At 27.4% G+C, this 18,039-nt stretch overlaps 2 protein-coding genes across 6 annotated transcripts; one reads left to right on the top strand and one right to left on the bottom strand.

The window, feature by feature from the left end:
- On the top strand, positions 1 to 7,928 carry LOC106677910 (uncharacterized). Its single transcript, XM_014416123.2, has 9 exons — positions 1 to 103; positions 577 to 804; positions 2,043 to 2,250; positions 3,606 to 3,998; positions 4,680 to 4,831; positions 4,948 to 5,122; positions 5,466 to 5,638; positions 6,727 to 6,882; positions 7,403 to 7,928. The coding sequence occupies exons 2-9, from the start codon at positions 583 to 585 to the stop codon at positions 7,685 to 7,687; spliced, it is 1,764 nt and encodes a 587-aa protein (XP_014271609.1). The 5' UTR covers positions 1 to 103; positions 577 to 582; the 3' UTR covers positions 7,688 to 7,928.
- Positions 7,929 to 9,787: 1,859 nt separating this feature from the next.
- On the bottom strand, positions 9,788 to 17,395 carry LOC106677909 (uncharacterized). 5 transcript variants are annotated; one of them, XM_014416119.2, is made up of 9 exons: positions 17,325 to 17,395; positions 15,991 to 16,242; positions 14,680 to 14,887; positions 13,027 to 13,419; positions 12,329 to 12,480; positions 12,038 to 12,212; positions 11,215 to 11,387; positions 10,445 to 10,600; positions 9,788 to 10,348 (listed from the first exon to the last, which is right to left on the bottom strand). In XM_014416119.2, exons 2-9 carry the CDS (start codon positions 16,222 to 16,224, stop codon positions 10,064 to 10,066), a joined length of 1,776 nt encoding a protein of 591 aa, XP_014271605.1. In that variant the 5' UTR covers positions 16,225 to 16,242; positions 17,325 to 17,395; the 3' UTR covers positions 9,788 to 10,063. The 5 variants fall into 5 exon arrangements, with proteins under 5 accessions (XP_014271605.1, XP_014271604.1, XP_066903911.1 ...); XM_014416118.2 differs by lacking the exon at positions 17,325 to 17,395 and adding an exon at positions 16,714 to 16,890; XM_067047810.1 differs by lacking the exon at positions 17,325 to 17,395 and adding an exon at positions 16,718 to 16,890.
- Between the last annotated feature and the right edge of the window lie 644 nt (positions 17,396 to 18,039).

Here is an 18,039-nt window from a genome sequence, read left to right as displayed (position 1 = left end):
ATATCATTATTAGTCCAGAGGACTATTAAAAGCCTCATAGTCTGAGTTGTCAAACCTCGAAGTAACAACAAAGCTCATCAAGTCAATCAGGAATATTTTGAAGGTAATTAAAACCAAAATATATTGTAATGACCTTAAAAATTTTAATGTGGAATGGTAGTATTTTAATAATATCAACCAAACAATTTTTAATAATAGCATAGTATTGTAAAAAAGTTAAAAAAAAAAAGATCAGTAATTATATTTGTGCTTAGACCTTAAGGCACTGAATTCACCTATTTTTTATAAGAAATCTATACTACTAGGCTCTGGAGTCATGATCGGGAAATTTTGTAAGTACTTTGTTAAGAAAGTTATATAATCTTTAGTCATTTCTTCCTTATTATTTTTTTTTTCAAAATCATATTTATGAAAAGTTAAAAACTACCATTTCCAAGAAAATTAAAGGTTTATGACATCACAATTGAATCATAAATAAAAAAATCTTAAATTTTATTTTCTATTAAATACATTTTATGGTTGTAGAATATTTCAACAGATTATTCAATAATTATATTAATCGTGATATTATTACAGACAAGAATGAGTCTTGAAAATGGTGAGAGATATGCATCCTCTTATATAACATTACCTACAATTGAGTTACCGATAAAATTTCAAATACAAAATAAATGTTCAACTGGGAGAAGTAGTTTGACTGAGGACCACATTATAAATAGCCCATACCACATAAAAATACCTAAGAAAACATATACTGAACTCATTTGGGAACGATATATTAAATGGAAAAATCATATAGCTGTTGTAAGTTGTATATTAAAATTATTTAATTAAGATCATAAAATGAGATTTATATTGAGCTAGGATTTCCAAGTATAGATAATGTTGTTAACTTAAGACATATCATCAATAATCATAATATGTACTTTCTCATGATTAGTAGTAAGGATAAAACAATACATTTTGTCAAATAACAGTATCTTAAGAGCTGTATCATAAGACAATACATACATTCATATTCACTGCCGGTCAAATGTTGAGGTCCACACTAGTTATGTTGAATTGTAAAAACTGGATATATTTCCAATATATCTATATTTTTTGAAATTTCATATTTTTATATGTATCAAGCTACAATATATTAAGTTTTTCCTCCATTCTATTAAGCATTGTTAATGATTTAGGACCTTATGAAAATGTTATATTAAAAGTAAACACAATTAGTTCATCAATTTCAGTCATTAATTAATGTTTTATAAAAAAAAACTTTTGGTTAAGAAGCGTGAGTTAACATTCAATATATTACATGATTAAAGACTTAGGGTTATTTTTAATTGAATAAATAAAATAAAAAATTAAGGATCTGTTAGACTCAATCTCACCTGTCTGTAAATTCTCATCAGTTAATGACTGATTTTATTTTTTTCTAGAATTCTTTAAAATGGCATTATTTCATATTATTTTATCTACTTCTGTTTTAGTTAAGTTCAGTTAGAAAAGATTTTACAGTTTTGTTTTATTTTTCTTAAATATATCAAATTTTCTAAAAATTTGAAGGAGTCTTGACTTTTGAAGTGCATTGTAATGTAAAGATAAATATACTTTGATTTAAGATTTTAATTGTATTCTTTTTTTAATTTTAAATGTTTATAATAGAACTTGATCCAAAATCGCATTATATTTAAATAATCGAGTATTAGGGAAAGTTAGCCAATTAAAATGATGATATTTTAAAGTTATTTTTCCTTTTTAATTATAATTTAAAATATGTAAGGTTTTAGACTTTCAAAGGAATAGAAATCTAAATCATTGACTTAGCACTAGATTTATAAAACCAATTAGTTTAGTTGGATTTCAAATTAGATACTTATAAAATAAAATATCATCAAAAACCATATTTGATAGTTATTTGTTTGAATATTCTGTAATTTTAATGTATAAAATATATAAAATTGAATAAGAAAAAATAAAATAGAAATGTATCAAAATTTTATTAGGTAAAAATGAAATTATAGAATTCATTTTTGTTAAATATCTTCCAGGTTTGTGGTATAACAAACAAACAGTATACATTTACTGAGCTTAAAGAATATTCCTCAAAGATTGGAAAATGTTTAGTCAATGAAGGACTATGTGCTGGAGATGTTTTGGCAATATTACTTTCAAACAGTCCAGAATACATCAGTATCATTTTAGGTGCATCGGAAATAGGCCTGACAGTGTGTTCAATAAACCCATTGTACACACCAGGTAAATAATAACTGTCATTATTTACTTAATAAGTTCCAGAAATAAATGATAAAAATTTTTTATTGTTACTAGGGAAGAACTTCCTGCCCACTGAATGGCAAATCGACCCTCATTTTACAAATTCATTCGTTTAATTGTACTACTCATTGCTCGGATTCTACAGGAATGTAAAATAAAATATTACATAGAGATCACTAAAAACTTGTTTATATAATAGATAGGCTAGATGTGGTAAAAACCTTTTATTTTTTCAATTTTTTGCTTACATCTCAAAAATAATTGGGTTTGGTAAAAAATGAATTCTCTGCAAAATTAAAGTACTTTAAATTTCCTAGGTAAATTTTCATTTAATTTTTTTTTATTAACCATATACATTCTGATATATGGAAGGGCAAATATTAATTTACTTTAATCAGACATCTAACCCTAATATTCCAAAAATAAAACAGAATAGTTTTTTATTATTTAATAACAACAATACATTATTATGTGCCTAGGATTTTAACTGGGGAAGCAAATTAATAAGACAAATATGACTAATCAATCGAATCCCTTGGTATTGTTTTTAAAATGTAAGTATATTGTTTGTTTTAATGTCTCAAAACTACAGAGCTTACGAATAAATGCACAAAACAACTTTGGTAGAAAATGTAATGTACTTCAATGTTATAACTCATGTCACACTGATAGAATTCACTTCACCGAGCAAAATGATTTTCAACAAATAAGGAAAAACTTAAAAAACAAACGGTTTTTACCACATTTACTCCCCTCTACATTCTCAACCTGAAGCTCAAATCTGTGGGACTTTTACACACGTAATTTATAGGTGTTGCTAAAAAATATATAACATTTTACTGTTTATTTTTTTTTAATGTTAGGGTGAGGTATCTAATTTGACTGGACTTATATTTAACCTTACAATATCTTATAAACTACATGGTTTGAAAAAAAAAGTTATATGTCCGGTTTGGTAGGGCATTTAATATACTCCAATTTTGTCTTGTTTAAAGTTGTAAAACTTTTTTTTTTAAAACTAGGTGTCACTAACACCTAGCACCTAAATCTTAGTTTTTGAGACAAATGAAAAAAAATGATGAATTATAAGTTTTTCCCCCTTCCATTCCTCTCACACATACTCTTAGGCATAAATATGTGAATTTAAAGGACATAATGTTTTTGTGGTGCTAAAAAATAATGGGGAAGTCACTTCTTTACTTTCTGAATGTTTAGATCTTGGATCTTTTTTTCTACTTTACTGGACTATAAGATATAAAAAATCTAATATCTTTGAAATAATAATAATATCAAAAGTTTACAAAGAAAAAAAAATCTTTTATTAATATATTTTCCAGATGAAATATTTCATCAAATCAGGAATTCAGGAGCCAAAAAGATCATAACATTTCCAGGAAAAGTGCATGATGTAATGAAGGCAGTTGACCATCTTGAAAAGGCTAAATACCTTCCTCAAAACTTTAAAATATTATCGATTAATGTAGATGACAAAATTTCTACAAACCTTCCAGAAGAAATAGTAAGTTTAAATGACTTAGTAAATAGTTTGGCAGTTACTAATAGTCCAAAGACTGTGCCCTCCCGTATAGCTGATGAATCGCTGGCATTCATTTCACATTCCAGTGGTACCACTGGTTTACCAAAAGGAGTTTGCCTAACTCATAGGAATGTCACAGCTTCAATTTTACAGATGATGGAAAAGCACACCTCATTCTTCAGAGAAACAAATGGTAAAATTCAATTATAATTGGATTCATAATTATGAGAGATAGTTGGCCATGGATAAGTTATATGAGGAGATTATGGTTGGGGGGTGCGGTCAAAATATAACACAAATTAGTTGAAATAACTTATTTAATAGTGGCTACGTTTTGGCTGTAAGTTAAGTTAGTTAGTTCATATTTTCTTTCCTTATATAATATTATGGTTACATATTTCATTAGTTACATATATTTTCTTTCTCTCAATTTTAATTTTTCTTTCCATAATTTTAAGTTTTAAATATATAACTTCAAATTTTTATTTCCTTAATTATGTTATTTTTACTTAATTATTCAATTACTTATATATTCATTTTATTTTCCACTTCTTTTATTACTTTAATTTTATTATTTTCATTCTGTACAATTATTTACATTATGTCATTCTGTTTATATTTTCTTTTTTAATTTTTTTATAAATTGGTTGTTACCTTGTTCTTTGTTCTTCGCCCTAATGAAGGCTGTAAATTCTAGCCAAAATATAAGGACTATTAAATGAGTTATTTCAACTTATTTATGTTATATTTTTACCGCACTTCCCAACCATCTTCTTCTCATATAATTGCATTACATCAACAAAGCTATAATAGTTTTAATTTAGGTATTAAGAGGGATCATTTCAATTCAATAAACAACTTAAAATGGTTACAGATAACCATCAAGATGTTATACCAATGTTTCTGCCAATTTTCCATAACTACGCTCTTGAGATGACATTATGTGCATTATATAATGGATCTAAAATTGTAACTCTTCCAAAATTTGAAAAAAAGACTTTCTTGACCACACTCAAACAGCATGAAGTAAGTGCACTGGAAAGAAAAATGCTATATCTATATATAGTAATGGATTTTATTTGAAATTATAATACCTATATTGATTATTCAGTGAAATTGATTAGTTCTTAATTTTTTTAAAGGCGACAATACTTTTCGCTGTTCCTCCTACAATAATTTTTCTGGGATCAAATTCATCAGTGACTAAAGAACATCTGAAAAATTTAAGAGTTATTTGTACAGCTGCAGCACCGCTTGGTAAAGATGATATTGATCGATGCTTAGGCAAAGCTCCAACAGATGTAAATATTATCCAAGGTAATTAATTAATTGAATGTTTTACCTTTTGAAATTCTAATTAATCTTAACAACATCATGTTACATCTCTATGATATTTTCCCATGAAGACTGCCTTTCCCACTAAGTAAACAATATTAATATTTCAACAATTATGTTAATATAATTCAATTTTTCATCAACACATCAATACATTCTGATTATATTCATAAAATTGTATCCTTCTCATTTAAATAAATAAAGAGTTATTTTGCTATGTTAGTAATCTTGTGGTAAAAAAATTGTTTTCTGGAGAAAAAACTTTTTTAAAATTACAGATTTTCTTAATTTAAAAACTAAATTAATCTGTTGTCATTTTTTGTAGGATATGGCCAGACTGAAGCCATGTGTTTTCTAACGCATACGCCTTTTGGTAACAGAAATTACAGTTCAATTGGAAAAACATTGGCCAATACAGAACTCAAAGTTAATGATCTTCAAACTGGCAAATCGAAAGGAGTCAATGAACAAGGAGAAATTTGCTTTAGAGGACCACAAGTAAATCTTTTGATTGTTAATTATTCCATTTAATAATGAAATACTTTAGTACAAAAAAAAAAATAAGAAATTAGAAATATTTATCTATTCTGTAAAGCAGAAATCCTAGGATGTAATTATTTATAATAATATAGTAATAATTATGTAATGTATTTTTGTAGTTGATTTTGTATACCTTTATATTTAGGTTGTGATGCTGAAACGTGGTGGGAAAAGGGTTTTACAATATTCAAAGCCTTGCAAGTTTGATTTCCTCCTGGGGATCATTTAATATGTATATCATGGCTCTCCTGCAAAATGAATCTTGATATTCCCACTATTTTTATGGCTGGGTGGCAACCTTTTGGTGACCACTGGGGGTTCCCTCTCTCTTCATTTCCACTTGTAGAAAATAAGTTTTGATATTTGATTTGTAAATAAAAAAGTAGATGGCAACACTGCTCTCTGACAGGAAACCTTTGTTTGGGGCAGTCAGTAGTGGCGGCTATTAAGGGAAACATATACTCTTTGTCTTTGTTTATAAAACCCTTCCCTAAATTCTATTATATTTCCAAGTGGGATTCAAATCAATGGACTATATCTTGATTTTCCTACTCTAGCTAAAACTGATTGATAACATTAGTATAACAATTTCTGCTCTGGGAATAGATAACATCATTAAATATTATAAACAACTAATTTTTTGTTAGCAACTAGTTCTTATATTGAAGTTATCATTGAATGGCAATTATTAAAATAGGGGAATATTATTGAGGAATAAAAAAGAAAAACAGAGACAAATCAATAATTGTTTCTAAATATGGTTAACTACAGTCAGTAATTGATTTTTGGATAGTAGATATGATGGTAATATAAAACAGGAGAAAAAAATCATAAACATCGCAAAAATTACTGTTGAATTATATGTGGAAAGTGTAAAGAATAGGTGATTCCAAGATAACTTTTGTTTACCTAAACATTTAGAAAAAAAGAGAAATACCTCGTTCCCCCCTTGTAGCCTTCAATTAACTTTGTATGTAAGACATAAATTCACTTTTCTTTACCTAACCACTAAGGGAACTAATGAAACTGAATTACTGGTGTTTTAGATGTCAAAAGGTTATTTGAATAATCTGAAAGCTACCAAAGAAGCTATAGATTCCGAAGGCTGGTTCCACACTGGAGATGTTGGTTACTATGACAAAGATGGATTTTTTTATATCGTTGATAGAATTAAGGAAATGATAAAAGTTAAAGGATTTCAGGTATTCATTTCAACTTTATTTAGAATATTTAAATTCTTTCATTGTAAATTCTCAAATTTTAATTTTACAAAATTATTTAAATTTAATAATTATCATTTCAAGAGAACATATAGCTGCTTTTATTAAACAGTGGAACATCAGACAACTAAAAATTTATGATATATTATTGATTTGGATGTATTCTAAAGATGACATCATATACTGAGATTACTTTCTCTACTGATGAGGTCATCTTAATGACTGTCCCAAAGCTTGTAGTGTTGTCATAAATTAAGCACAGCCTTGGTCTAAATCTATGGTCTACAAAGCCTATAGAATAAGTCAAATATAAAATAATAAAAAAAAAAATTTTATTTGTTAGATGTGCCACAATTTAAAGTAAGCAGCAATTTGCATTCTTTTCACTATTTAATGATCATTATTCTAGGCTAGTAGAAGTAGCGAGAATAAATTTCAACTTAATTATGGTTATAATTTGATTAAATAAGAACTTATATTTTAATCATAATAATTTTTTTAGGTTGCTCCGGCTGAATTAGAACATATACTTCGAAGTAGCCCTGATATTGATGAAGCAGGTGTTATTGGTATCCCAGATTCAAGAAAGGGTGAAGCTCTCGTAGCATTTATCAAGAAGAAAGAAGAGTCATTGATAACTGAAAGTGCCATTCGTGAATTCTTAGCAGGCAAAGTAGCTCCATATAAATTAATAGAAAAATATATTTTCGTTGACTCAATACCTACAACTCAATCAGGAAAAATTTTACGGAAGGAACTGAAAAACATGTATAAATCTGTGAACTGAATTTCTGTGAATTTCTCTTTACTGTCATTTGTTGAGCTGATGTGATTAATTATTTTATTTTGTAAATCATTATGAACTTCAAAACCATTAATGGTGTTGAAGAACTCTTCATCTGTTCGAAAGAGTAAATATGTTTGATTAATTAATTTCAAATATTAATAAAATTTTACTCATGATAAAAATAATTATTTATTATATTTTTAAGAAAAAAATAAAGCTATGAATAATCGTATTTAATTTATCCATATTTAGATCTGGCTTTATCCCTTTTCTCCTTAATGTTTTTTTCATGGAAAAGAAGAACATTATTTATTAAATTACCCTATGTTTATGTTTTGCTTATATAAACTATGACGTATTTGTTTATCTAAGATTTGTATTAGTTGTCTAAAAATGTAATAATACTTGTTAGTTCAATTTTAGAGATTGAGTTGGGTAGCTTAGTGAGTTTGTCAATGGAATCTTGGATTGCAAAATATATGGGGAAAAAATTGATGAATGCTTACATTTCATCCTTGTAAAACGATTGCTCAAGATATAGATAGTACTTCTTTCAGAAGTACAGAATCTAACTCAAACCTTGCAGTTATTGTTAACCTTAAAATTTTTCTTATGACCATTAAAAAAATTTTTTTCCATTTGTTGTAAAGCCTGAACAGCTAGAAAAGAAAAGGAACCTCAATATATTTATATATATTACACTGTGTTGAAAATAAATAATACAGTCTGAACTACTGACTACACATAAATTACAGTTATACAATTTGAGCAACGATTAGTAAAATCACTGAACAGTTATATAATTTGTAAAATGAGGGTTAGGCTGACAGAAGGTATTAAATAAATAGTGATAGTAGATAGTAATAATAGTTCTAAATGTCATAAATAATTCTTTTATCATATCATTTTTAGTTATTAAATTGTTTTTATTTTTTTTATAAATTAAAAAAAAATTAATAAATTTAAGAATTTACATACAAATATTTTATTTGTTTGCTAAATATAGTATATTATATTTGGATGTATAATTCATTCATTTGGTGCAAGGCAATGACTGTACAGTGGCTGAGAGAACTGATTGCATCATTCAGATTTTATACAAAATTGATTGAATCATCTTGTCTTACTCCAGGAGTGCACAACTTATTACAAAAAAAGTTATTTATTTAAATTATAAGTCAGAAAGTCCATTAGCTGAGGTGGTCTTAAGTCAAGAACTGACTATATTTATAATCAGTCTGAGAAACTCCAGATAAGGATTGTTCTTCACCACTTGTATAGGAAAAAACTGGTTTTCAGGAGATCCCATGACTTCCCTCTCAATTGCATCACTGGTATTAAAAAGCAGTGACAGATGAATGAGGTAACTGTAGAAACAGGCACTCCTGACTTAATTGAAGAATCTGGCCATTGCCAGAATTTACGAAACGTCACTAGGCCACCGCCAATTTTATCTTCAAGAAAAATAGTAGGGAATAGGGATAGGAATTGGATATTGGAAACAAAAAATCTTTTGAATAATTAAAAATAAATTAGGATATTAAAAAAAATCATATATTTATTTTTCCAGCAACACAATTAAATTTTAATTTTTACAAAGAAAAAATATTGTTATAATTCCATATATAATCCATATTAGTGAGGTTTCTAATAAGTATCTGCATTTTAAATCCAGTTTGTAACAAAGTTTAGCAGAAAAAACAAACAGTAAATAATCTTCTATTCTTAATATAGACAAAAAACAAATCAATTTGAATATAATAACATAATAATCAATTGGAATATGATTAAATACATGCAGAGTGAAGGCAACATATGATAATATAAAAACTTTCTAAAAATATGAAAAATTTCTATGAACCGACATGTATCTAATATTTTTTGACCCACTATCACCAAAAAATGTTTCATTGAAAGAATGATCCCCCTTGTAATACAGTACAAACTGGTTTTGAAGTACCACCAATGGGTGGTTCCTTCCCAAGATTTTCAAGTGTAAATGAAACAGTCCACAGATTTACTTACTGTATTTATTATTTATATAGTTGTATATTACATTAAATAAATAAATAAGAATAAAAAAAATTTAAAGTAAATCTCTCTCATTTTTTAAACATGAAGTGAGATATTTAAGTTTTGCAGATTTGAAAAATATAGATGGGAGGAGTATGAGGCATTTATCAAAAGATTTGATAAGAGAAAATGAACAGTGAAAACCAACATTAGTTCCCTCTCCCAATATATTACATCAATAAGTATTGCCATGTGCTTAAAATAAAAAATAGATTTTTTTTTTTTGCATTGCATATAAAGAGGGCACTGAATATAAAATATGAATACTAAACTGTCCAACTAATTACAATCAATAGTTCTAGTTTAAGCCATAGATCCATACATCTTTTTCAGCTCCTTCCGTAAAATTTTTCCGGATTGAGTTGTAGGTATTGAGTCAACATAAATATATTTTTCTATTAATTTAAATGGAGCTACTTTGCCTGCTAAGAATTCACGAATGGCACTTTCAGTTATCGATGACCCTTCTTTCTTCTTGATAAATGCTACGAGAGCTTCACCTTTTCTCGTATCTGGAATACCAATAACTCCTGCTGCTTCTATTTCTGGTTTACTTCGAAGTATATGTTCTAATTCAGCTGGGGCAACCTTAAACATAATATGGACCCATTGGGTTACTAAATGATCATTGGTATTAATATGATTAAAATTTCATCTTAGTTGTGGACTAATAAAAAAGAATACCTGAAATCCTTTAACTTTTACCATTTCTTTGATCCTATCGACAATATAAAAAAATCCATCTTTGTCATAGTAACCAACATCTCCTGTGTGGAACCAGCCTTCGGAATCTATAGCTTCTTTGGTAGCATCTGGATTATTCAAGTAACCAAGTGACATCTAAAATACAATAATTCAGTTAGATGGTTAAGTGATATAATAATATCAATAAAAGAGCTATATTCTAATATAATCAGTTTTAAAACAGCATAAACAATAACTATTTAATGTTTTGAAAAATAATAAATAGTTATTGTTAATCTAACTAGGTGACTCTATATCCTCCAAGTTAAAATAATATTTCAACTTATCAAGTAATTTTATTTGCTACTTGATAGCAATAATGAAGTTGCCTTTAATTGATGAATTTTAGAATTCATATTAGTGAAGAAATAATTTCTGTAGGTTCATTTTGGAATAGTAATTCTTATCATATATATGTATATGTATAATATATGTATATGTATACATTTTTTTTTGGATGTTTATTTAATCAAAATGAATTTGCACTCTCCAAATAAAAACTTATAAATAAGTTTAACTTATATTTATTTTGAATTGATTGATGAATTTTATGATCCTCCAAATGTTTAGACACTTTTGTTTTAAAAAGTTTAAATGTTTCTCATAATTGATAAATATTTTTAATTTATTTTTCCTTATTAAATATTTTATTTCAATGGAAATGAAAAATAATAAAAGAAAATAATTATGAATATAATTGAAGGATTTACTTGTGGCCCCTTAAAGCAGAGTTCTCCTTCTTCATTAGGTCCTTTCGGGTGGCCAGTTTGAAGGTCAATAATTTTGAGTTCTGTATTGGCCAATGCTTTACCAACTGAACTATAATTTTTGTCTCCATAAGGTGTATGAGTAAGACAACACATAGCTTCAGTCTGCCCATATGCTGTAGAATATGGAAACAGAAATTTTAATTAGATTTTTGTTAGCTATGATGCAAAATAGTTAATATTGATACAAGGGTATCGTTTAGTCAATAAAGTCTTTTTTGGAAGTATGCTTGGGTCCATATGTTTCAGTAGTTGGTAAAATGTTGAATCAAGGAGTAATTACTAGTGCTCTTGGGGTATCTTTGGAATTAATTGCTGTAAGGAATGTTCAAAATAAGTAATTTGATGAACAAAATTATTGTCTTTATGGAATTTTTAATCATAGTGGTGAAGGAAACTAAATATATATACATTTTTTTTTTTTACTTAAAGATCTTATCCTTTGGACCTAGGCTTATTGTTTGGTAATGAAAAGGATGAAATTATTGTTAAAAAAATCAACTGACCCAGAGGGCTCAGAAACCAATAATATGATATTCAAAATCTTTTGAATTATCATAATACAATATTGAATAACAACTCTAAGAAAAACATTGTTTACAAAGTGACAAATGAGAGAGTATTTCTGTGGGAAATTATCAATGCAAATTTAATAATTAATTGATACCATTAGGAAATATATGTAAATGTACTATTAATTGTAACATTGAAAGTTAATGCTGATATTAAAAAGTTTTCATAAGTTCTACCAATTATTGTCTCTTACCATGAATGAAATTTATATTTTTCAGAGCTTTCTTCAAACACCGATCAATATCATCTTTACCAACTGGTGCTGCAGCAGTACATATAACTTTCAAGTATTTCAAATGATCTTCAGTCACTAATGGATTGGATCCCAGAAAAAGTATTGTTGGAGGGACAACGAAAAGTATTGTCGCCTGAATAAAAGTAGACCAACAATCAATTTTCATTGAATTTTTTAGAAAATTACCCACTTTAATGTAAAATCCTTTATCATTTATAAATATTTCCTTTTATTGTTTAGTGTACTTACTTTATGCTGTTTTAGTGTGGATAAGAAAGTTTTTTCTTCAAATTTTGGAAGAGTTACAAGTTTAGATCCATTATATAATGCACATAACGTCATTTCAAGAGCATAATTATGGAAAATGGGCAGAAACATAGGTATAACATCTTGGTGATTATCTGTAACCATATTTAGTCGTATAATTAAGGTAAAATGACTATTAAAATTATAAATTGGAGCTGTTGTAATTTTTTTAATGGAATGTAATGAATATAATGAGATACATGGCATGGTTTCACTTACCAGTTATACTGATGAATTTTGTAACATTTCACTTCTAATTTATACACAATTGTGTGAAAAAAAGTTATATAAACTAATATGATATCTATTCATTACTCAATTGTTTCCATGTTTATGACTTTAACTTGAGGGTTTTCTCTGAATTAAGAGATTATGGTCGAACTTTGTTCAGCTACATTCAGTAATAGAAACCAGATACTATTTCTAAGCTCTAACTGTTTGGCTAATCAGGACTATTTCCTTTCCGATAACGACAAAAATTAATAATGGAAGTTTGCAGCTTCCTTCAAAATTATTAACAACAAATGAATTTTAATGACTAGAAAGTGAATTAACATTAAAAAAAATAATGATAAAATAGTTTTCAAAATGTAGATTTGATTATAAAATATGTTACAACTAAATATATATTTGCATATTACCATTAGTTTCTTTAAAAAATGTTGTGTGTCCCTCCATCATCTGTAGAATTGAAGCTGTGACATTCCTGTGTGTAAGGCAAACTCCTTTTGGTAAGCCAGTGGTACCACTAGAATGTGAAATGAATGCCAGAGAATCGTCAGCTATACTGGAGGGCACAGTCTTTGGACTATTAGTAACTGCCAATCTATTTACTAAGTCATTTAAACTTATTATTTCTTTAGGAAGGTTTGGGCTACTTTGTTCATCTATTCTAATGGATAATACTTTGAAATTTGGCGGGAGGCATTTTGTCATTTTAAGGTTGTCAACTGCCTTCATCACATCTTGCACTTTATGAGGAAATGTTATGACTTTTTTAGCTCCTGAATTTTTTAGTTGATGAGATATTTCATCTGGAAAATATATTAAAAACAATTTTAAAAACAGTTCTAAACTACACCATATATGAGTATAGTGTAGTATCAGACCCAAGCTGTAACTGTGGAAGTCCCCAGTGAACTAAATCTTGTGAACTTAAAAATAATTTGTGAAGTGCCTTCCAGCAACAAGTGTTCCAATAGAAGGATTATTGTCAGTGATAAATACGTAGATATTGGGGAGCAAAGATAACAAACTGCAGAGTAATCAACACATCAAAGGGAATATGTTAATGAAGATACTTGCATATTGTAATGAAACTTTAGTATTCAATGGTATTGTAGCGACACTGCTACCTGCTAAGTATCCATACAGTAACTACTACAGCCTCAAAAACTGCTATGGCTCGGCAATGCAACCTATGAGCTAACACCTGAACTACTACAGTCATCAGGCAAACACTTTGTATTAATATTTGTACTATTACTAGTATTAGTACCCTGCAGAGCAAAGATTCCATCCTTGAGGATTTATGGCTAGCACCCCTAAGACTCATCCTGTCCATTCATCTCCTAACCAGCTACCTAACCTGTTTGAGCACCCATTGTTGACAACCTCTGCTACAGAGTACCTCCATTATTAATTGGAGTCAGACAATCTAACACAACCACCTCAACAGTATTATCTAAATGATTCCTTGCTTGAAAACCAATGAAAACTTGCTCCCACAATATTTTTAGTTTAAAGCGAATATGTTTCTATGTAATAAGTATCCATAATTATTTTTGGTTCTGTTTATACTTGTTTTTATCATTTATTGAATATATAATGTTGTGTGTGATAATTTAACTAATCCTACTTCAAGCTAGTCATTAAAAATCAATTTATAATTATTATTTTTTCACAAATATGATCATTTAAAAATATATTGCATGTTTTATAGTGAAAATTGTAATTTTGTTTTTGTAGACATTTGTCTAAAAATCCTCAATTTCAAAAACACATATTTTATCGATTTAAAACAAAAAGGTGACAAATGATCTCTATTTTTAGCGTCTTTCAATAAATGCCCTTTTTTTTCAATATGAAAATTTAGTCACCATACACAATGTTATTCATTTCTTATCCTTCTAATTTATTAAATGCTATGATAGGGTGGTACTACATTTATGTTGAGAATTACAATTATTACTTGTACATTTTTTAAAATAAAGAAATCAAGTTTTTATTATTATAAGTAGTTTATATTAATATTTCTATAACTTATTACCTAAATATTGAGAAATATTGTTCACCTGGTGTATATAAGGGGTTTATTGAACATATAGTCAGACCTCTGCCCGATGCACCTAAAATGATACTGATGTATTCTGGGCTGTTAGGGAGTAATATTGCTATAACATCTCCACCGCATAAGCCCTCATTAACCAAACATTTCCCAATTATTGTAGAATATTCTTTTAGGTCCGTAAATGTATATTTTTTGTTAGTTAGGCCACAGACCTGGAAGTTAATGGATAAAAATGAAATTTCATAAAAAATAATAATTTGTTAAAAAGAGATAAATTTAAAGATGGGCAATGTAAGAAATATATGTAGATAGATGTTAGAAACAAATTAAATTTCAAACATTATATTTAAAAAATTGTAAAATTCACATTCATATGCACCCTTACTGCCCATGTAGTGAACATTATATGTTAACAGGCTCAATTTTAGAGAAAATTAATTATCTTCTACCTAATATTAATTCATGGTTTTTAATTATCATTTTATGAAATGTAGCTATAAGATAAATTCTAAAAAATAACTAAATTACAAAAAATAATCATTATGGATATATAAAAAATAAATTAACTACTAAAATAATATTTTTATGAAGTTGTTTTAGTAGCTTATTTTACCAATAGGTAGCGGTATTAAATTATTCTGTATATCACCAATAGAGAGAGCTAATGGATGTATTTTGAATTGAAATAGAAGAGATGAGATTTTTAACGAGGTTATTTGTTGAATCTTCAACTATGGAATTTGTTTCGTATTTATTTTTGTTAAGTTTATTCCTTTCTGTACAAAAGGGTAACCATACTTAGAATTATATCATAAAAATTAGCAAATTAATGTTTTATAGTGAAAATAAAAATTGGCTTCTAACAAATAAGTTATAGGAAGGATTATTTATAATTTTTGTGAACAATATACAACCCAACTAAGGTAAATTCAAGCAATTATTATTAATGTAGTCGATAACTAAAAAGTTCATAGATCTTAAGTACATAATATGAAATAAAATTTGTAAGTGTATTATCCAAATAAATTTTTTATTGTAATCAGTGAATTATTATTTTTAAATGCCCTATCAATTATTGAAAGATTAGATAATCTAAGTAAAAAGTGATGAAAAAAGGAGGGTCTTGTTCTTTTATAATTTTATTGAAGTAAATATTGTGTTTACTTTATGCAATTAATATTGTACTTGATATTATATTCATATATAATCTTGATAAAATGATCACTATCATTATTTGGACATAGCAACACTACTTAACTTAGCCGACAGCAAATCTCATTAAATAGACTTATTTTAATAATTATAATCTACTTACTACGGCTTCATGATTTTTCCATTTGCTATGTCGCTCCCATATGAGTTCAGTGTATGTTTTCTTGGGTATTTCGATCTTGTATGGGCTTCTTATTATGTATTCATCTGATGCACTTTTTATCTCAGTTGAATATTTATTTATCTGTATTTCAGTTTTTATAGGTAAAGTTATTTTTGACTTCCACCAATGCCTTGTGTCTAAGAAGGCCCATTCTACACATGTTTTGAGACTCATTATTGTTTTTCATTTGACCTAAATCAGTACAAAAGCTGGAGAACAGTTGAAATAATCTACATTTGTAAAATTATGTTCATGCCTAATTGTCTGGATTAAAAAATATGTTTCTTACATTACTCAATAATTTTAATATAGCAGACTTAATTTAATTGTAAGTGGTTAATTATAAGCTGTTGAAAAGTAAAGGCCGTGAACTACATGTTCTTCAAAACTTGACCTTCAAGGATTGTCTAATGTTGTATGAATTACCAATGTATATTATATTTATGAGTTGGCTCTTAATGATTTCATTGTTTGAAAATGATTATGACTGAATGTAAGTAGGCTCATTGCTTAAAACTAGTTGTATTATAAACCTATATTAGGCACAATAAATATATATATACAATAAATAAGAAGCAGTCAGTATCACAATAACATCTGGTATTATTTATGTATTGAACTGTGTGTTGTAAAAGTCTAGGAGTTAGTGTTTTTAATACAAACTTGCTCTCAAATTTTTCCATGAAGATATGTCAGAAATAAAGAAAAAAATACGAAGGCTATAACATTTGCTTAGTCTTCTCCAATAACTGTCAAATATACATCTCTAACTGTCTCAAAGTATGACAGAAAATTAGTCATTCAATGAACATTAAACAGACTGGTATCAAGATATAGCAGTCTCATAATAACTGATAACTGTTATCAAGCAGTATAACTTGTTTATTATGTAAAGAGTTTAGTCATTATGTAATTTTTTTTTTTAATTTGCTTCTCTGTGGATTGGATTCATTATGATGCAATTTATATTTGATTTATTGTGACATTTTTTTTTTATTAACATATCATTCCTACTTATTTACATTATACACAATTTAGATTATATATCGCAAGAACTACTTTGAATTCATTATTTATTTTTTAGTTATATATTTAGAATGAAATTTTTGACATTAGTTATTGATATTAAATATTCATGTAAATACAACTGAACAGAATATAGGAATTTTTTACTGAATAATAAATAAGAATATACAAAGAAAAAAGTGTAGAATGATATTGCTTCTACAGATCAATTATTTGTAATATCAAACATGATTTTTTTCTTAAATTACCTCTTAAAAGTTCCTGATTGTCTGTGTTATGTTCTGTGCGTTGTGAAAATTCAGACTATAAGCCTTTCAACAGTATCATCATTTGGAACTAATTAGAATAAATCAATATATTAATAAATAATCAGAGGGAAATATTTAAAGTGCTACATTGTTTTTTTTTTCTTAACTGTGGCACTTTTTTGTTTGCCTATATTGTTCTACAAGATCTTACATTCTTTAATGAATACAGAAGAGAATATTTAAAATGATTAATTTTTTTTAAATTGAAATATTCAAGTATACCAGCTTGTTTCAACATTTTCTTTCCTCATATGCTAGGAACTACCGTTTCTGTGTTTCTACCTAATTTTTGTCTTAAACTGACAATACTTCTTGCTCATTCCATGGCTATTCTACACACCTTTGGACCTTTCTATCGCACATATTCTTAAAATTTGGCAAAGTTGTTTGTTCTATTCATATATACTTGAAAATGAAATTTCACTGAGGTATGTCCTCTTATTTTTTAAAAAATTATTCATTGATATTTACAACTTTATTAAATTATTTACAATAAGTAAATTTGATGGTATGATACAGACAGGTGAAGAATATATCCATTGATAGAACTGAAACCTCTTGTTGTTTAATTACTCATATAGGTATCATATATGGGCTGAAAACCAGAGAACAAGTTTAGGAATTGCTCTAGAAGCTTCCTTAATTTAGCGAGAGA

The sequence above is a fragment of the Halyomorpha halys genome, unplaced genomic scaffold (genome assembly GCF_000696795.3).
Source record: "Halyomorpha halys isolate HHAL.00 unplaced genomic scaffold, Hhal_1.1 Scaffold111.1, whole genome shotgun sequence".
Classification (NCBI taxonomy): Eukaryota; Metazoa; Arthropoda; class Insecta; order Hemiptera; family Pentatomidae; genus Halyomorpha; species Halyomorpha halys.
Note: the sequence above shows the minus strand (reverse complement) of the source record. Positions and strands in the feature narration are given on the sequence as shown.